At 38.2% G+C, this 21550-nt stretch overlaps 1 protein-coding gene across 7 annotated transcripts in view; it reads left to right on the top strand.

Moving 5' to 3' along the window:
• EGF (epidermal growth factor) overlaps positions 1–21550 on the top strand; it is a 104234-nt gene that overhangs the window by 52804 nt on the left and 29880 nt on the right. For all 7 annotated transcript variants that reach the window (XM_086704403.1, XM_086704406.1, XM_086704400.1 and 4 more), the window contains exons 6-15: positions 439–564; positions 1876–1998; positions 3039–3161; positions 4051–4176; positions 5234–5370; positions 7907–8055; positions 12750–12854; positions 14346–14569; positions 18213–18380; positions 19299–19451. In XM_086704403.1, coding sequence (XP_086560529.1) covers positions 439–564; positions 1876–1998; positions 3039–3161; positions 4051–4176; positions 5234–5370; positions 7907–8055; positions 12750–12854; positions 14346–14569; positions 18213–18380; positions 19299–19451 — 1434 coding nt within the window. The remainder of the gene's footprint in view (positions 1–438; positions 565–1875; positions 1999–3038; positions 3162–4050; positions 4177–5233; positions 5371–7906; positions 8056–12749; positions 12855–14345; positions 14570–18212; positions 18381–19298; positions 19452–21550) is intronic.

Below are 21550 nucleotides of genomic sequence, written 5' to 3'. Positions count from 1 at the left end.
CACTCAAAAATAAATAAACACTTAAAAAAGGAGTACAGTTATCTGGATGAGCACTGAGAAATGTATAGAATTGCATACGTATAAATATAAATGTATTTTATTATATCTTACATTTATAGTAAGTAAAGCAGAAATGAAAAACTGATAACTTGTGTTTAGTGTTTATAACCCAAGGAATGAAATCTCCAGCTAATTAGGATGTCTGATCCTGAGTGCTTTTGTAGGAATAATACAATTAGGGAAGTAAGTGGGCTGCCTCTCTGAATGCTTCAGAATCCAGACTAATACTGTTTGGCTCCAAAGCAGTGTCACCACCATGAAAAACAACACCCCTTCTTTTGTCACAAGGAGATTAGACTTCTAAGAACCACGAAGAGATCAAGCAGTGTCCCTTGTCAAAATACACCTCCACTCCAAATAAACCATCTTCTTTTTTAGGTCAGAAACTCTGCAAGCTGAGGAAAGGTAACTGCACAGGCAGCGTGTGTGAGCAAGACTCTAAGTCCCATTTGTGCACGTGTGCGGAGGGGTATACTTTAAGCCCAGATGGAAAGCACTGTGAAGGTAACCTGTGGGGTAGCTACCTAAAACAAGCGTAGCCCGCTTGAGCTAGGGCTGTTCTCCAGTGGGTCATGGAGAGCCTCGAAGTGAAAGCAACTTGAGGTTTCTCCCCTTCCCCCCCAGAAAAATAATTTTTTTTTGTTGTTGTTGAAGCCTTTGTAATAACTTTCAGATCTCCTTTATGTCTTGTGTTCCTAGATCAAATTCTCTCAGAGGCTACTCAGAGCTGGATATAAGGCAGGGATTCTCTGAGTGGACTCCATGGACCTCCATGGGTTTGATAGTGAGCAAAAATGTCAGTATTTTCAGATCTTGTTAAGGTAGTAAGATTGTTTCATAACTATCATTAGATCCTCAAAGAGTAAATGAAGTCCGCACCTTATCCCATAAAGGTGTGACAGGATCTTGAGACACTGTGCACCAGGACTGGTTATCTAGGGCTCCTCCTGTTTTGAAGCTTCAGGCCCAATTCAGTAAACCCAGGAGAAGTACTGTATCCTTTCTCCTGGGAGCTCCAGTGAGTTACTAATGAAGAACACTCAATGGCTACAGCACACATTCAGTAGAATTGGCTGGGGTGAGAGGTCAGGTAAACTTGACACCTAAGTATGGGTTAAGTATATGTCTCCTGTTGACCTGGGACTAGTGGGGGAGAGCCATAGCATAAAACAGTGGCCTGGAAGGTTGGGTTTCCGTCAGAATGAAGCTGCTGGGGAATGTTCCTACATTCAAGGCTCCTGTCAGCCTTGAGAAGGCTGAAGAGCAGAGCAAGGATATCCTATTCTTATTAAGAACTTTCATGAGTCCCTGCCTTAAGTGGCTGCATCTTTTCATGGGAAATTGTACTACTTTTTCCTGAAGGCAATTCTAGTATGAAAACACAGATGCATTTGAAAGTATAAACTGTGACAATAAAAATGGTTTCACAACAATTGAATTGACTTCTTTAATTCTTTGTGAGAGTAGCAGAAACAGTCTTTCCATGGTCAGTTACAGGAAATACAAGTGTGAGATATTCTACTTTGTGCTGACTTATTAGCAATATTACAATTTATTGAAAAAGTAACCATCTGAGGCTGCCTGAGTGGCTCAGTCAGTTAAGCGTCTGACTTCTGCTCAGGTTATGATCTCACAGTTTGTGGGTTCGAGCCCCCCATCAGGCTCTGTGCTGATGGCTCAGAGCCTGGAGCCTGCTTTGGATTCTGCTTCTCCCTCTCTCTCTCTGCCCCTCCCCCGATCATGCTCTGTCTCTCTCTCAAAAATGAACCAACATTAAAAAAAAATAACCATCTGATTACCGTTGTCGTTGTATAGATGTCAATGAATGTGCCTTTTGGAATCATGGCTGTACTCTTGGGTGTGAAAACATTCCTGGATCTTATTATTGCACATGCCCTGTAGGATTTATTCTGCTTCCTGATGGGAAACGGTGTCATCGTAAGTATTTATTGCATTATTTTCTTTCATTTTCAGTGATGTTTCTAAGGTGGCTATGAACTGGGTTGGTAGGCCTTGATCAGCAGTATGCATCAGAATTACCTTGATAAGTTATTATGTACATGAGTGACTGGACTCTACTCAGGCCTATTAAATCAAAATAAGGTTGGGAAGCAACTATATAAATTTCTTTCTCTCTATATATTTCTTATTTCTTTTTCCATATCTTATTGTATATCTCTGAAAGGTAAGTATATAAAAAACCTAATCATAATACATTATTACATCTATAATACTAGCTGTAATTCTCTGCTATCATCTAATATCCAGTTAGTTTTTATGTATAATCACAATAGCATTGTTGTACCTGAGAATATTAGCAATAATTCCGTAAGAACCTCAAATGTCTAGACAGTGTTCAAATTTTCTTGCAAAGTTTTTTTCAAACAGTTGATTTGTTTCAATAACCATCCAGACAAAAGCTGTTAGTTTTCCAGATGAACTTGCAAATGATTTGGCTGAGTTCCATTTAAAAAAATTCAGAATAGGGGCACCTGAGTGACTCAGTTAAGCTTCTGACTTCAGCTCAGGTCAGGATCTCATGGTTCATGGGTTCGAACTCCACTCTGTGCTGACGGGTCGGAGTCTGAAAACTGCTTTGGATTCTGTGTCTCCCTCTCTTTCTCTGCCCCTCCCCTGCTCATGCTCTATCTCTGTCTTTCTCTCAAAAATAAAAACATTAAAAAAAATAAAATATTTTGGAATATTGATGACTAATAACTTTGAAAATATTATTTGACATAAAAGAAACTTAGAGGAAGCTAGATTCACTTTCTAAAATGATAGATCTTTCTTTAATTTTTTTAGATTTGAAATTTTTCTTTATTTTTACAATTTCCTTACCAAAGTATTTCATAAATGTCTGGTTTTGATTTAACTTTCTCTTTTTAGCATAGCATTTTTTTAATTGTCAGCTGATTTTGCTAAATTTCTACAAATCTGGTTTAACACTAATCTTGACGTTATGCTTCATTGATTAGAATTAATTTCCTGTCCAAGCAATACATCTAAATGTAGCCATGACTGTGTTCTGACATCAGATGGTCCTATATGTTTCTGTCCTGAAGGCTCAGTGCTTGAGACAGATGGAAAAACATGCAGTGGTAAGTTTATTTACTTTTTGTTTGTTTGAAAACATTAATTTTCTTAGTGACACCTAAAAATTGATCTTATTGATAAAGGAGAATAGATTTTTCAACATTACACATAGAAAGATACTTATGCAACACAGTACCATATAGGTTTATATCAGGTTTTGGTTTGTGTGTTTTTTTTTTTTGTTTTTAGACAGCATAGTGTAGTAGTTATGAGCAAGGGCTTTCAAGTTAGACAGCTATGCGGTAGCATTACATTACTAGCAGGCTTACTTTGGACTAGTTACTTGTTCCCCCCTTGTTCTCATTTTTCTCATCTGTAGAAGTTAATCATACATGCCTCCTGTATTTGTGGCCAGCATTGAACAAGACGATGGACGCAGAGTTCTTAGTCTAGTCCTTGCAGCTAATAAATATCTTTCTACTTTGATCTTCATAGAGACTGAAGCATTATAGAGGGCTGGATGTAACTTAAAATTAGCATAAGAGTTATGTGTAGCTTTTTTTTAAATAAAGCAAAAGAAATCAGGAGGCCAAAAATACATGGAGAAAAAATATATTACTCACCAGCAAGAGTTAGACCAGCTGTCAAACTCATCAAAAGATATTTCTTATTGCAGCCGCTGGCAGTGCTCTTGTTTTCAAGCTCAGTGACAGAACAGAGGACAAGGGCTGTTGGGATGTGAAGGGTTAACATTCAAGATATCAGGTTATAGGAAAATGGAATGTGGTGACATTTTGTTCTTAGGGTCTGAAAAATAAACTTGTTTGCAGCAGTATAAATGATGATGGAGATAGATTTAAAAACTAATATATACTTGGCTTTTTCAATATTTTGATGAAAAATTGTTATATTTTTGAATGGCATAGCATCATCAGCAAGCGATTGTTTTTATAGGCTGTTCATCACCCGATAATGGTGGATGTAGCCAACTCTGCCTCCCTCTTAGCCCAGTATCCTGGGAATGTGGTTGCTTTCCTGGGTATGACCTACAACTGGACAAAAAAAGTTGTGCAGCATCAGGTTAGTGCTGTGGATGTTTGAACGTGTGTCTCTGCAAAAAGATTATGTGACAACATTTTATTTAGAAAGATGGAGAGTTAAATCGCCTTTGGCTTCTGAGTAGAAAGTCTGAGTTTTTATTTTTGGAAATGGAACACAAAATCACATTGTAAATATAAATAGGAATCACATAAATAATAATCATTTTGAGGAATATCTCTAAGTCAGTTAGCACTCAGCAAATATTTACCATAACATCAAGCATGGGATGCCAGTATATGTGAAAGTCATGACCGGAATAATCTTTAGAGATGTTTAATAAATATTTGTTGATTGATTTGATTTTCATCTCTGCAGTGAATGTAGCCATCATAAGACTTTGACAAATTCTGTCCTTTTTATGTCAACATTTAATATGTAGTTGTATGCTTGAACAATTTTTTCATCTTCTGACATTGTATCTCTTGTGTCCCTCAGCAGCTTTAGAAATCCTAGGTTTATATGAAATTAATGTCATCTCTCCCAAAGTTCATTATGCCTGTGATCTGGGATCACATAATGATGAGCTTACAGAGTTTTGCCTTAGACCCCAATACTCTTAGCTTCTCAGGGCCTGAATATAGTGTAATCTGAGCTCTGAAAATTATCAGGGGGCTTGTTATTAACTCAAATAATCATGCCTCCTTTTCAGAAGTGCCCAGGCCAGAGAAGTGTATTTATTTGGACATGAATTTATTTGGACATGAATCTGCTAATATTAATATGTTTCCATATGTGTGAATCAAGGAGATTATGGCACTAAGACTTGCGTCTTCTAGTTCTGGTGTTCACTATTTGATGCTGGCTCTTTTGACAAGTAATTTGCACTTTAAGAGCTGGCACCTAGACAGAGGGGAATCTGGTAAAATGTTGCCTCATACAAGAAATCGTCTTGCCTGTCTTAACCTACACCACACTGGTGGGAAATTACGAAGACGAGAACTGCAGAAAGTGGGTACAATGAAAAGGAAGAGTCAGAAGTGTTTTCTGGGTTCCAAGGCATATTTTAAACAGAGCCATACTTGAATCTGGTTAACAGGACCACAGCCATTTTTGCTGTTTGCCAATTCTCAAGATATTCGACATGTGCGTTTTGATGGAACAGATTATGGATCCCTGCTCAGCCAGCAAATGGGAATGGTTTTTGCCCTTGATCACGACCCTGTGGAAAATAAGGTATGGTTTTGTCGCCTGAACAGATGTGGCTGTGCTTTAAGGATAGAGTAGAGGATTTTATCCTAACAGATGACCTGAGCTACTTGAAAATCCTCTGCTAAGCTCAGAATGATTAGGCACAGAGAAATGTAGGAACATCGTTTAGCAAATTTTAAGGGTGTTCCTGTTCTCATAACACTGCCTGGGTCCTGATTGTGATTCAGCCATTTTATTGGGAATGATTGGGCAGAATCTTAAATTTAGTTTCATCTTTGGAGGTGAGGATGGGAGGTTAGCAGAGTGCCATACACATAGGAAGACTGCCATAAATAGGTTTTTAGTTATTTACTGATAGGGGAAGGAGTGGGTGGGGGTGGGACACTGGAAGTATGGGTTAGTAATCTGCATTTAATATAAGTTCTTGAAAGATGGAATTCAATGACCTCTTAATCATGGCAATCAGAAACACAGATTTTATGACTCACGTGGGAATGACAGTCTTACAACATTGTTTATATAATAATCAATTTTACATGAAGTTTTAAAAATTTCTGTGTTATCACCTGAATCAACTGACCATTTGATCTTTAATTTCTGGTTATATTTGTGCTAGGTTACAATGTGCTTGAAATGATATGTTACACTGTCTTGTGGAGGTTAATCACCCAATAATTATAAATTTACATAGTGTTTAATTAATCATTTAATTATTACTAGACAGTGCATTAATTCCTAGAATTTTAAACTTTGTATTTTTGTTTCTTCCTGATTTGAAGGAAGCAGTCTGGTAAATGGTCAAAAGAGGCAGAGGGAAGCAAATCAACTCTTTGTTTAATTGCTATGGATTGATAGCCAAATATAACTATATTTGCAAATAGAAATTTTGTACTTAAACACTAGCAAAAAATCCTACTCTCTTTTCCTTGAACTGAATTTAGGTAATTCCATGGAAGAATTATATTAACAGAAAGAAATAATTAATAGAAACAATCAGTTCAAGATTCATTTATTACCAAACTAGTTTTTTTTCCTACACAGTCAGCGTTCTTTATAAGGTGAATAAAGAGACCTAGAATGAACTTGCAGTCATGTGGCTAGTTTTCATTTCTCTGGTCCAGTTCTCATTTTCTTGCTTTTTAAACCGTGGTCCTTGGGCCAGCAGTATCAATGTCATCTAGAGCTTGTTAGAAGTGCAGATTCCCAGGCTCCACCCTGACTCCTGAATCAGAATTTGTATTTTAACAAGATTTCCGGGCGATTCATTTGCGCATTTGAGTTTGAGGAGAAGAGCTCTAGCTTAGTGCTGTTTAATATGAGAAGTACCCATTTTTGTGTTATGGAATAGAACCTTTCCTATTTTATCTAATGATAACTCATTAGATAATGAATGTTTATGAACATTCTCATCATTGATTACAGGTTTATGTGCATATATGTACTCACAGCTAAAAGTCCACACATGCTATCATTAAATTGTCATCTGACTCATGGTTAATACTCTCACAAAATTCTGGTACCTGTTTGCTAGTCTGCATAGTAGACTGAAAAAGAGCTTTGCACTTGCAAGGTATGTTCTGTTAAACAAGGTGGATTAATTAAAATGAAATTAAATGTGGTTAGAGATGAAAGAAACTTTGGCAAATATCTAGTCTAACTTTGTCATTTTTACAGTTGAGAAAATTGAGGTCAAATGACTTGGGCAGCACAATTAAATAAATAAGGGCCAAACCAGGAAAGGAACCTGTGTTTCCTGACTTGTAGTGAAATGCAGTGCTGTGGACTGAGCAGTAGAAGACACAGCCCAGCTTGTAGCTGCCACTAAACTGCTCATCACTGTTCACTTTCAGGCTATAGAAGCCATTAGAGTTCAAGTATAATGGCTTTGTTATTAACCAATGATCAAAGATTAATAAACTACCAAGTAGCAATAGAAATATGTGTCAAGCACAGGTCTAAGGAGTTATATATATATATATATATATATATATATATATATACACATATATATATATATGTCAGTGATATATATATCACATATAGACTCTTGGTTTCCTCATTGGTTAAATGGGGATAATGATACCAAATGCATTCACTGATATATATATCTATATATATATATCTGTGATATATATATATATCTGTGATATATATATATGTGATATATATATATCTGTGATATATATATATCTGTGATATATATATCAGTGAATGCATTGAATATATATATAATTGAGTATATATATAATTGAATATATATAATTGAATATATATATAATTGAATATATATATATATATATATATATACATATATATATATATATATATCAGTGAATGCATTTGGTATCATTATCCCCATTTAACCAATGAGGAAACCAAGAGTCTAAGACATCTGGGAAGCAGCAGAGGTGGAATTCAGTTGCTGGTGTGTCTATCTCCAAAGTCAAGCTCTTAATGATTACACTGTATGATCTGAAGGTTACCAACTCCATTTGTATATGTTCCACATTAATTTTTTAAAAGCAAATCAGAGAGAAATGCCTGTGTTCTTTTTTTGTAGATATATTTTGCCCATACAGCCCTGAAGTGGATAGAGAGAGCTAATATGGATGGTTCTCAGCGAGAAAGGCTTATTGAGGAAGCAGTAGATGTGCCAGAAGGTCTTGCCATAGACTGGATTGACCGTAAATTCTACTGGACAGACAGAGGGTACGCTTCCACCTTCAGTTTTAAGCCACATGGGATGGGAGTGATGGCATAGGTAATACCGCAGACCTCATCCTCCACTTTGTACTCAAGAAATTGTTGCTGGGCACTTGGCTGGGACTGGAGGAAAGATGCTCCTAATGCTGTCCATATTCCCTCCACTCCTCCACACCACCAAGCAGGATGTTCCTCCTTTCATCAAGATTGGATCTGTATCCAAGGGAGAATTGTGTGGACCAAGGAAGTAGCTTGTGTTTTCACACTTCAGGCTGTGGTAATCAGAGAAATGCAAAGCCTGTCTGAATGCAATCAACAAGCATCCTTTGAGCACCTGCTATGGATAAAGCCCTGTCCTGGGTATTGTGGGAAATGCAAAGGAGCGTGAAGAGCTGTCCATCTTTGTGGTCAGCTTACAATTTAGCCAGGGAGCTAAGGCACATGTACACAGGCAAAACCAGTACAAATGCTTGGTCTACTTATCAGTACAAGAGATGTATAAATAAGGCCATACATAAATAAATGCCAAATGAGGGGTGTACACATCCAGAGCGAGTGATGGAAGGGGCTTCAGGGATCGACTAGCCAAACCCCCTCATTTTACAGACTAGAATCCACACGCTGGCTCCTTGTTAATAAGCATGAAGGAGGGAGCAGGGCTTTACATGGGAGTTGTGAGGAGAGTCCTCATGAGATTGGAGAGATGGTCTACTTTCCCTTATGTGGGAAAGAACAGAACTAGAGAGAAATTGTGATATTTCTGCCCTCTGGGCACACTGCTCTTGGGGCTGCAGGAAGGGCAGCTGCATTTGGTGTGTGTGTGTGGCCTGTGTGAGCCCCCCCAGAATGGTGTGGGGTGGGGGGAGGAGGGTAAAGGATGGGGGAGAGGGATGGGTGAAGGGGCTGTTCCTCTTATGTGTGCTCATGAGAGCCCAGTCCCTGCTTCTGAGATAGGTAGCTAACCAGAGAGTACAGGCAGCTGTCACAGCGGTTTTGGAAATGCTCTGTGCTCTAGGATGTTTTCTCAGAGTAACTTAAAGTAATGAAATGTAATGGTAGACAACCTGAACATCTGGTACCTACGCAACTGTGTTAAAGCAAAAGAAGATAGAATTAATTAGGATATCACCTCTATGAAATCAGTGGTCCCAACACAGAACTCCTTCCAAGTTCCAGGGAACAGGCTTATATGCTTGGGGGTAGGTTTTCTATGTTCCAGAAAATCTTCTTTGGTTTAGATAATCCATGGGAAACAAATGGTGTTCTAAAAATTAGCCAGACGAATGGTGTGGTTTACAGTTATCAATAATATGGTACTTTTATATCCAGGGCAAGTATATTTTCATTCATTCATTCATTCGCTTAAACGTTTCTTTCTTTATATTTTGGATATTTATTTATTGAATCACTAAAGTGCATCAGACACTGTGCTAGGAGCTTTATATCGATGACACTATTGAAAAAGTAAGTTTTCTTGTCCCCAATTTAAAGATTAAAACATTGAGAATTAAAGAGGTAAAATAACTTTCCCGATGGCAAGCGGCCAGCAAGAAGTAGATCTGGCATTTCAGTTGTGGTAATGATAAAAATCATAATAACAGCCTCCTCTGTGTTGAACCTACTTGAAAGGACGTTTTAAAATGTCAGCTGTGCATAATAACAGAGCTTGTACACGGCTGTTCTCAGAAGGGTAAGCGTTGATCAGGACAGCAGATGTCAGGCGCTCTTGGCCTCTCTGAGCATGCCGGGTCTCCTCATATTTCCCACATGTGCATGGCACCTTTAATTTTAACAGTGTTTGATTAATAGCCCCGTGGTACCTACAACAAGGCAATGCCTTCAGGAGATCGTCACACACCTCCGTGTCCTGGAGAATCCAGACCTCAAATTTCCTAGTTCATTGAGTTCTGTAATAACAAGCCCTTCTAAGTCCTCTTCCCTCTAACGGCAGCTGTTACAAGAAAACCTTTAATTTGTCTGGAAATGAGAGGTTTATAGTTTGAAAACCTTGATATTAGCTAGAAATTGGATTCAAATAACTGAGATTCCAAGTTCATGATATTAGATTATATGGGAACTTCTAACCAATTAAAAGAACCAGAGTGGATGCTTACAGTTTATATTGGCTTAGGAAAAGACAGATTCAAATTATCATCTAAACATAGGCAGGAAGCTAATTGATCATTCCACTGGTAATGCTATTATTTAGCATTAAGGAATCCTGATTCTTGAAGTCAAATGCCCAGTAAAAAATGCATCAGGAAGGTAAAAATAACATGTTTGCTCTTTCTTCTGAGGTAAAAAAAACAAAAACAAAAAACAAAAAACTACCATGAGGTATAAATCGCTCTTCTACGGTTCTGGATGGACAATCCTGTCAGGAAATAGGGTGGGTTTTGGAGGATCCCAGTGGCATTGAGACCCATTAGATAATGGATAAAAAGAGAGAGATGCTCCACTAGATAAAGGGTCATGCTCGAACTCCTTTGCACCCAAATGTCCGTGCTTGTCTTTACTTTCTCATTACCAACACCAGAGTTAGAGATTTGCTTTCTGGCTGAATCAAATAGAAGTACATTATTGGGCGAACCCCTCGGGGAGCTTTGAAAGTAAATTGCAGGAGACCTGCCTAAGACAGATCCAGGGTCAGGAGCTTATGTCCGTCTTGATTCTCATCATTTCACTCCTGCTCAAAACAGTAAGAATTTAGAGATGATGTACCAGTGAGATCAGAACTGACAGTTTTATCTCCCCTGGTCACAAGGAAGTGGCCTCAGAATTCCTTCCCTCCCACCAAGGGACAGGCTCAGTGACGGTTGTGATTGAGTGAATTTGACACATTGAGTTCAAAAATACCTTCCACCCAGCAGTACCTTTCTGACAATCACTTCATCTGGGAATAGAATTATCTTTTAAAAGTGTCCCTGGAGTACACATCCGATTATCAGGGTCTTGAGTTGGTAGTTTGCAAAGTGTGCTTGACCAGCACATGCCCTGAGCCAGTTTTAGCTTTGCCTCTCTCCTTCACATAACTTGCAAGGGGGAATATATGAAGCCCCTTCCCAACCAAGTGGCTAGAAAGTGCGCTCGAATAAACCACACAGAGACCTCCTTCGTGTTTAGCAGAACAAGGAAGAGAAAATAGTTCTTCCCTGTGTTTCTGGGTAGGCCTGTTTCATGCAGACATTGTCCACAAGAACAAGAGCTAGGCCTTTCCAGATGTTTGTTGAATGAATTAAAGATAATTATACTTTTCTAGTTTGCAGTAGGGAAAAGGCTGAGCAGACAGCATGTGGTGGGGAAGGGTGGTTCTTCTTGTCCCCTCTGCCTGTGGTCCTGCCTGCTCCTGGATGCTGCTGGGAAGCCCAGGTTAGTACACAGGGTGAAAGTGTGCTGCAATAAGGTGTCTGCCCTGAGTCTGGTGACTGCATTCTTTACATTCTCAGTACTATAATTCTCTCTCCCTCTCCTGCTGAACTCTAAGCTCTATGAGAACAAAGACAAGGTTTTGTTTACTATTGTCTCCAATGCTTAGGCCAATCCCTGACACACAGTAAGTGCTCAGTATTTATTTGACAATAAAGGTTTGTTTAAAAAATAAATGGAAAAATGAGGAGACAAGGATTTTTCTCCCCTGCCAGATTCCAAAGGGTTATTATTTTTTTTAATGTAAAGAATACCAAATAATATTTCAGTACTCCCATTTGTCTTAGAATCATATGGAAGAAAATTAAGTCAACATTACTCTCTCCATGCTGTCCTTGTGCTGGCTGTCTCTGTGGCCCTTTGAGGCCTACTCTCTTTCCTGTGATCTCTGACCTGTCCTCTGGCTTTCATTGGGTTCAGCAGGAGCTGGGAGGCTGTGAAAAAAAGGGGTTGGTGGTATTTACACCCCTGGCTTTGTCCCTGCCAGCCTCCTGACACAGTCCCTCTTACCTTATCCTTTCACCGTGTATTTTAATTGCGTGGGATAAATAATGGGATGCTATTTAAAAGACTGTGTAAGGGGCGCCTGGGTGGCGCAGTCGGTTAAGCGTCCGACTTCAGCCAGGTCACGATCTCGCGGTCCGTGAGTTCGAGCCCCGCGTCGGGCTCTGGGCTGATGGCTCAGAGCCTGGAGCCTGTTTCCAATTCTGTGTCTCCCTCTCTCTCTGCCCCTCCCCCGTTCATGCTCTGTCTCTCTCTGTCCCAAAAATAAATAAACGTTGAAAAAAAAATTAAAAAAATAAATAAAAAAAAAAAAATAAAAGACTGTGTAAGAAAAGTAGAATTCATGGGTGTATGTCCTGACCTGTGTGTGTGTGTGTGTGTGTGTGTGTGTGTGTGTGTGTGTGTATGTGAGTGCATGCACATGTGATGGAGGTAGTTTAGAATGCCTATTTTTGCATTTCAGTAAGTAACAGAGAAAAGGAGTATTTTTATTTAAAAAGTAAAGTTGATGTAGGGGTGCTTGAGTGGCTCAGTTGGTTAAGCGTCCGACTCTTGATTTTGGCTCAGGTTGTGATCATGTGGTTTGTGGATTTGAGCCCCCATGTCGGGCTCTGCACTGACAATGTGGAGCCTGCTTCTGATTCTCTCTCTCCTTCTCTCTCTGCCCCTTCCCCACTCACGCTCACTTTCTCCCAAAATAAACAAATAAACTTAAAAAAAAAAAAAGTAAAGTTGATGTAACAAGTTCCTTTTTATCACATACATTTTAGGAAATCTCTCATTGAAGGGAGTGATTTAAATGGAAAGCATCGTGAAATAATCATCAAGGAGGAGGTCTCTCAGCCACGAGGAATTGCTGTCCATCCAATGGCCAAGTAAGCATTTGTAAAAACAAGACACTTTCCCACAGAAGTCATAAGACAGTTCATGTTTGATATACCAATGTCCAAAATTTGTCTTAAGACCTCAGGTGTTCAGTGGAACCAGAAATCAAGAACATCCATGAAATTTGTTCAAATTTTCAGAAATGATATAGTTAGCATGACTTCCTCATCCTTTTAATGTCTTTTGACTTTCTATTCTTACATACAAACTTCATTATTCAGATAACCTTCATTTTTTTTTTTTAACGTTTATTTATTTTTGAGACAGAGAGAGAGAGAGCATGAACAGGGGAGGGTCAAAGAAAGAGGGAGACACAGAATCTGAAACAGGCTCCAGGCTCTGAGCTGTCAGCACAGAGCCCGACGCGGGACTCGAACCCACAGACCACGAGATCATGACCTGAGCCGAAGTCGGACGCTTAACCGACTGAGCCACCCAGGCGCCCCAAGATAACCTTCATTTTAAGCAAATTTAATTTTTTTTTAAAAAAGGAGTGGGCTGTAATTCATTAATCAATTAGACACAAGCCCATTTAAGTACTTTCTTTAAAAATCTACATTATTGATTTCCCAAGTGAAGGATAGTATTTAGATTGCATGGCTTATGAATTCTATTTAGAAAAATTATAACATGAGTTCAAATGATAGGTTATTCCTAGATTTAGACATGTGGAAATAGAAATTCTGAAAGATTAGAAGACTATATTGTTAATTGTGAATTAGCAACATATTGGTGACAGATGTTGGTTTAGGTTTAGAGAATTAAGGAGAATAATGGATTCCTTTCTACTTGTTAAAACAGAAGGATTAAAGACTAACCCTATTTTGTTTCTAATGAAAGTTTTACAATGGTCTATGGGAAACAATATACTGGCAATAATTGATAATTGATTTGGAGCCAGCCATATGATTAAAAAAGTGGGACTATAACCATCTCCAAACTAACCAGTATAAAAGGCAATGAGCCATATGACAAAAAGTGTGCCTCAGCATCTGATTTATGGAAGTTAAAACTGACCAAGTTAACTGAGTACATTGTATAAAATTAGGTAACAGATAAATATGCTATTCCCTTTATGTTGTAATTTAACATATATGGTTTTATATATGCATGGCAGAGGGACAGGCTAACAAGGTTTTATTTATTGCCTTTTGCAGCATGAAACACTAATTTAAGAATATGCTCTTGAACACACTTTCAATTAGTAATATAGTAAAATTTTTCAAACTAATAATTTCTTCTTTATCCAATGACCTAAACCTTAATTCAGCATTTCCTGTCCAAGATGCTCTACATGGAAAGATAATTTTTGCTATTGAGAATTATTTGTCTAATGTTCACTGCTATTCTCTCTATGTTCCTTAGTGTACCACTTCAGCTTATTCTATTTAAAATGATTTACGTTGACATTTTCAGTGATGAAAGAATGAAAGATTTTTTTTCATGCAAATTTTATTTGTTGTATGCTTTCTTGATTAAAGGCGATTATTCTGGACTGATATGGGGATTAATCCACGAATTGAAAGTTCTTCCCTTCAAGGCATTGGCCGACGGGTTATAGCTAGTTCTGATCTGGTCTGGCCCAGTGGAATAACGATTGATTACTTAACTGACAAATTGTATTGGTGTGATGCCAAGCAGTCTGTGATCGAAATGGCCAATCTGGATGGTTCAAAACGCCAAAGACTTGCCCAGAACGATGTAGGTGAGGTTTTGGGATGGGTGATTTCTTAATCTTGGCCTGAGTGTTAACGAGTGTTGATGAGTGTTAATGAGTGTGAAATACAAAATGGGTTTGGGGTGCCTGGGTGGCTCAGTCCGTTGAGTGTCTGACTCTTGATTTTGGCTCAGGCCGTGATCCCAGGGCCGTGAGATGGAGCCCTGCGTTGGGCTCCAATCTAAGTTGAGCCTGCTTAAGATTCTCTTTCTCCTTCTTCTCTCCCCTGCTCTCTCTCTCTCTCTCTCTCACTCTCTCTCTCTCTCAAATAAAAACAAACAAACCCCACAAAATATGTTTACACACACACTCACCCCTAGGTGCCCTCCTCCTTCAGCCATATGATAAAAAAGGCATGGAGACAGACTGACAGACTTATTGGGAGATTCCTGAGCTACAAAGATTACCTTCATATTGGAATACTGGATAAAACGTAGTGACGTATAATCATTTCCCTTTGCCAAGATTTCCCCAAATCAGAAGGAAAATATTAAAAATTTTAAGATCTCTTAAGAATAAGAACTTGGTTTGTTGTCATTTCTTATGTTTTAGACAATGTCATTTGTACAACTGTGATAGTATCACCTTTAGACATTAATGAATAAACATTTATATGCAAAGGATAAATATAGTTTCCAGATTTTGCATGGAGTGTTGTATATATTCATAAATATATTTAAAATGCTGTAGTCTATGCTAAATGTTGAAAGAGAAATACTGAATGTACCAGGAGCCATTGCATGTTCTTAAGCAGCAAGTGTATATGATAAGACTGGTACCTCAGCATAACCACTTAAGGAACAGCATTAGGGTTGGACTGAAATCCGAGGGAAGGAAATTAGTCAGGAGGCTACAACAGTTGTCCAGTCAAGAGCTGATGAAAGCCTCGGATAGAACATTGCCATGTCAAAGTGGAGTGGAGGACTAGAGTATTTAAAAAATCATTGTGAATGAAAACCTGAGAGGATTTGGTAATAGACTGAATATTAAAATGAGAGCCAGGGAGATACTGAATATTCTTTGGAGATTTGGAAACTGGTCGGTTGAGAAGATGCAAAAATATGGTCTCTTTTATGAAGAATCTAACTAATAATCTGTATAAGGTATTGTTTTGTCCATTCTTTTTGATTTAGAGGAAATGAATTTCTAGATTCGTATTATACAGTAAACAGATCATGATAAGTATAGTTGAACATTTTATATACTTACAAGATTCTTTAAAAATTAAAGGTACACTTTACAAGAAGTTAAAAACTTATGTATGACCATAAACTATTTATCCATGCAGTTAACAGATATTTATTGAATCATTTGATGGAAGTGGACATACGGTAGAGAGTAAAACGAATATGGTTCCTGTGAAGTCATAGAGTCTAGTTGGGGGGGGGCGTATATTATTTAAAAAATACATCACCCAAATAAATGGGAAATTATAGCTTTGCTATATGAAAGTATAAAGGAATTTGAAAATTCCTATCCAGAATGTAAAGATACCATATGCTAAACCAAACGCATAACAGATATTTTGTGAATGATTTCTGTTGCTGCTGTAATCTAATGACTATACAACTTCTTATTAAAAGCTATTATCAAATATTTGATAAATATCTAAATGACCATTTCCATCATTACAGTGCCATCTACTGGTATATAAGTGGTAACTTCTCAGCTGCTAGCTCAGTATATTTAATGTAAAGATTGAAGGAATTCGTTCTGAATTTAACATTCAACTGTGGCTCTTCTATTAAATAAGGAAGGGGAGTCTGGGTGGCTCAGTCGGTTGAGCATCCAACTCTTGAATTCAGCTCTGGTGGTGATCTCACAGTTTCATAAGTTCAAGCCCCACGTTGGGCTCTGTGCTGACAGTGGAGCCTTCTTGAGATTCTCCCTCTTTCTCTACCCCTCCCCTGCACATACTCTCTCTCAAAATAAATAAATAAACTTTTTTAAAAAATAAAGAGGACTATGTCTAGTGTGAGGTATTTGTTCAAAAAAACCATAGCTAATTCTCATCAACTATATTTCAATATTAAAATTAAGAAAAATAAATTTTTTCAAAAAGATTAAGAAAACATAGCTAATTCTGACACATGCTACATGTATGAACCCTGGGGACATTATGGTGAGTGAAATAAGCCAGTCACAAAAGACAAATACTGTATGATTGTATCAATTTGAGGTCTCTAGAATAGTCACATTCATAGAAGGAGAAAGTAGAATGGTGTTTTGCCAGGGACTAAGGAGAGTGGGAAATGGGAAGTTGTTGTTTAATGGATATAGAGTTTCAGTTTTGCAAGATAAAAAAGTTCTGGAAATCAGCTGCACAGCAAAGTGAATGTACGTAACACTACTGAAATGTGCACTTAGGTTAAGATGATATATTTTATGTTAGATGTTTTTTACCATAACAAAGAAACCTTATAGCTATATAAAAGAATTTCCTTGATGGACTTATAGCTTTAATTGGGGATGAAGAACTAGAAACTAAAATACATCTTAAAGGCCCTGGTCAATAATGATGGATGGAGACTCGTGGTCACCAGGACAAGTCATTTGAGTCTGCTGCCAGAAGAGGGAGACATTTATTCTAATCCATTACATCCATTGCTTATTTGCAAAAACAAAACAAAACAAAACAAAACAAAAACAAAAACAAACAAAAATTGTCCCAGAAAATGTGACTGGACATGATTAAAGCTTCCCAATTTGGGGCTCCCTAGCTTAGCCTCTAACCACTTGAGATAGTGTATTACAACGTTTCTTTGCTTACTATAAATACTTGAATATCTTATCAGTTCCAGGAGCATGGCGAGGTGGTTTAATTGAGGTGGGGTCAGGGAACCCACTTAGGGGTTGATAGGAGCCATGAAAATGGAGGTAGTAGATAATAAATGACTTTTAAAAACTTTGGCTAAGAAGGGAAAGAAAAAGACAAAAAGATGCTAGAGGGGCCAAGGAGATGAGGATATTAATCGGCTAAGGGAAGGAAGCTAGTAGAGTGAAGAGAGTAATGATGTAAAGAAAGGGATAATTGACAGACAAATTTCAAGAGAAGGCAGGAAGAAAGAGACTAAGAGCACAGGTCATTGGACTAATATGGCATAACAAGAGATATAGGAAAGGAGGTAAGGGTCCAATGCAGCAAAATGTGTTGTTGGAAATGGGAATTTAAGGAGACAGCTATTCAATTACCTCAAATTGTTAAAGATCGTTGCAACAACCTATGACTTTAGTACTTATTGCTGCCATTCAAAAGACAAGGAACCCAATGCAAAGAGAGGTTAAAAATCACTTTCTGAAGCTTAGTCTGTAGTGTCAGAATCACCAAACATGGAAACAGTCCCATCCTGGTCTTTTTCTTGATATTCTGTCAATCAACCCACATTCTCCCACTCCCCATATGGTGTGCAACAATGCTAGGACTTCCTAGCGCTGGGCTCGCATTGTAAGATGATGTTTGCTCATCATGTGGGTTCTTCTTGATGCAGGTGTAGTAGTGGCGTGTATCTTGCTTAGCAGCTATATTAAAGGAATGATTTGGTGTAGGAGTTGTGTATGTTGTAAGCCTTGTCCTTTTAAAAATAATCATGGCAGAGACAAGATGTATGTAATGGATTTAAACTGCTTCCAGGTCACCCTTTTGCTATAGCTGTGTTTGAGGATCACGTGTGGTTCTCTGATTGGACTATGCCATCGGTAATAAGGGTGAACAAGAGGACTGGCAAAAATAGGGTACGTCTCCGAGGCAGCATGCTGAAGCCTTCATCACTGGTTGTAGTTCATCCATTGGCAAAACCAGGTACACTGGACATGTTACACAGTCTTTCTTTGGCTGGAATCTGCAACTATTTTAATTGTTTGATGGGAGAAGAGGAGGGGGATTCTCACTAATTCGGGTAGATGTTAAAATTTTGTAAGATGTGGAAGCACCTGGGTTGCTCAGTTGGTTGAGTGTCTGACTTTAGCTCAGGTCATGATCTCACAGTTTGTGGGTTCGAGCCCTGCATCAGGCTCACTGCTGTCAGCTCAGAGCCTGGATCCTGCTTCGGGTTTCATGTCTGCCTCTCTCTCTGCCCCTCCCCTGTTTGTGCTCTTTCTCGCTCTCAAAAATTAAAAAAAAAAAAAAAAAAAAAAAAAAAAAAAAAAGATTCCATAAGATGTGGATTGGATTTAAACTAAGACAATCTGGTACTGAATTTGGGCTTTATCTCTCCAGTCTCATCTTTACCTCTCCTGGCCAGCTTTTATTAAATGTTCCTTTTCAAGGATGCTTGGGTTAAAGGCACTGAAAGGGAGGTCAGGGTTTGGGGGTGCAATTTAGACACCTGCAATGGAAGCTTCTATCTATACTGGGGCCTTTCCCCACCCCGTGAGAGTGCCAGTGAGTGAGCATTATCCAGTGTCCTATGTAACTTCCTTCTGAATTGCCCTTTGTCAGTTTGACTAGATTATGAGTCAGGAAATAAGGATCACATCTGCCTAAAGAGCTTCTTGAACAAAAGCACTGGCTATACTCAATAAATACTCATAAGGTAATAACATTCTGAGCTTATCTTAGAACTGGCTCCTTTAGGAGCTCTTCTGAAATAGCTCTTGATATAGGCTCCATTTAGATACACTAAGTTTCTCTTCCCAAAAGCTGTACAATGTGATTTGTATCAATGGCACTCTTTTCATCTCCAAGCCCATCTGTGAATGTACCTCTTTTCCCCACAAGGATCAGATCCCTGCTTACACCAAAATGGAGGCTGTGAACATATTTGCAAAGAGAGGTTTGGATCTACTCAGTGTTTGTGTCGTGAAGGTTTTGTGAAAGCCCCAGATGGGAAAATGTGTCTGGCCCTCAATGGCCATCAGATACCACTGGCAGGTAAGATGATAAATATGTGGCTAAATTATTTTACTTTGGCTCAGGAATATAATTCTACATCAACCGTATGCTTTTGCTGATTTTTAATATTTTATATTATTAAAAGCTTCCCTGCTTTTAGGGAGGCCAAGTTTGTTTTGTTTTGTTTTGTTTTTCTTTTCTATGAGTTTAGGCTCCTAATTTTTATTTTTTATTTTTAGGCTCCTTATTAAAGACTAAATTCAATTGACCTCCTCCAGTTGTAAAATTAACAAAAAAAGATAATATTCAAAATGTTAAGTTTCCAGCCCTCTGGTCCCCCATTTACGATGGAGTGGCCCACACTTGGAAATCAATGTGAGCATTTTACCACCTCAGATAATGTTTAGAGACATTTTGGCCTCAGTTTTTAAAGGTAGTCCTATACAATCCTCCTTCCACATGGCTGGGCTTAATATGAAAAAGCAAAGTCCTTTATAGTAAATAACTTTAGGATATTAAATAAGTGTAGGGAATCTAGCCTGAGAATGCTTGTGATCCACATTTAAATAACTAATCATGTTTTTGAGGAAGAGGACAGAAGAGTAAATCAAATGTGATGTGTAACCAGTAGTGTGCTGATTTGCTTTCCTTGAATGTGTATGCAAATAATGAAGGAGAATTTGGATTCATCTCTTGAAGTTTTCATACCAAAGAGAATTTAAATTTTATTTACAAATTCTTTAATTCATTTATCTGGTAGGCAAGGTTTAAGTTACGTGGTAGATTAACAGCAAACAAATGGATTAATTATCCATGGACCAGAATTGGTTATTTTGGATTTTCAGAATTTTCTATTAATTGTTGCTGTAGCACAACAGTTCTCAATATTTTTGGTTTTATGACACTTTACACTCTTAAACATGACTGAAAACTCCAAAGAGCTTTTGTTAATGTGGGCTAAATTTACCAATAGTTATGCTATTAGAATTAAAAATAAAACTAGGGGCGCCTGGGTGGCTCAGTCGGTTAAGCGGCCGACTTCAGCTCAGGTCGTGATCTCGCGGTCCGGCGTCGGGCTCTGTGCTGACAGCTCAGAGCCTGAAGCCTGTTTCAGATTCTGTGTCTCCCTCTCTCTGACCCTCCCCCCTTCATGCTCTGTCTCTCCCTGTCTCAAAAATAAATAAAACGTTAAAAAAAATAAAAATTAAAATTAAAAAAATCTATATTTTAATATATAATTTTATATAATATTTTATTATGTATGAACATGACATATTTTTAGGGAAATAAATGAAGTAACTATATTTTCTGGAACAAAAAAAAATGTAGGGAGGATAATAGCATTGTTTTACATTTATATCTTTAAAGTCTGGCTTCAGGGGCGCCTGGGTGGCGCAGTCGGTTAAGCGTCCGACTTCAGCCAGGTCACGATCTCGCGGTCCGTGAGTTCGAGCCCCGCGTCGGGCTCTGGGCTGATGGCTCGGAGCCTGGAGCCTGTTTCCGATTCTGTGTCTCCCTCTCTCTCTGCCCCTCCCCCGTTCATGCTCTGTCTCTCTCTGTCCCAAAAATAAATAAAAAACGTTGAAAAAAAATTAAAAAAAAATAAAATAAAATAAAGTCTGGCTTCATATAGGGCAGCTGGATTCTCATATCTGCTTCTATGTTAAATTTGTTGTTGTGCTGTTTTGGTCAAAGCCTATGAAGAAAACCTGGCCTCACATAGACGTGGATTTGGAAAAGGGAGGATTGAAAATTTAATAGCCTTTCAGATGCCTTTTTTGTATTCTTTTGATAGTATATCAGAACTGGACAGGTGGTAGTTTCTTAAACCTTAGCTGCAATGTGGAATCTGAAGCCACATCAATAATCTTTTTGTCACCTGTTATATTAAAATCCAGTGGGTTTTTTGTTTTGTTTTCTTTTTGTTTTGTACTTTGAGTGGCTCTTTTACCAATATGTGATTTTGTGGCATCATGTTGGTCATTTGAAAAAACTGGCTGGCCGAGTTGTTGCATATCTTCCAAGTGTCACACACACATCCAGTCACATTCACTAATTAATTCCCGTCAAACCCATTAGAAAAGCTTTTGAGTTTTGAGATTTTGTCAAGCTCAGCATAGTGGGAAAATTTTTCCAGA

Source organism: Puma concolor, chromosome B1 (assembly GCF_028749965.1).
Source record: "Puma concolor isolate L17-30 chromosome B1, mPumCon1.1.hap2, whole genome shotgun sequence".
Taxonomy (NCBI): Eukaryota; Metazoa; Chordata; class Mammalia; order Carnivora; family Felidae; genus Puma; species Puma concolor.
Note: the sequence above shows the minus strand (reverse complement) of the source record. Positions and strands in the feature narration are given on the sequence as shown.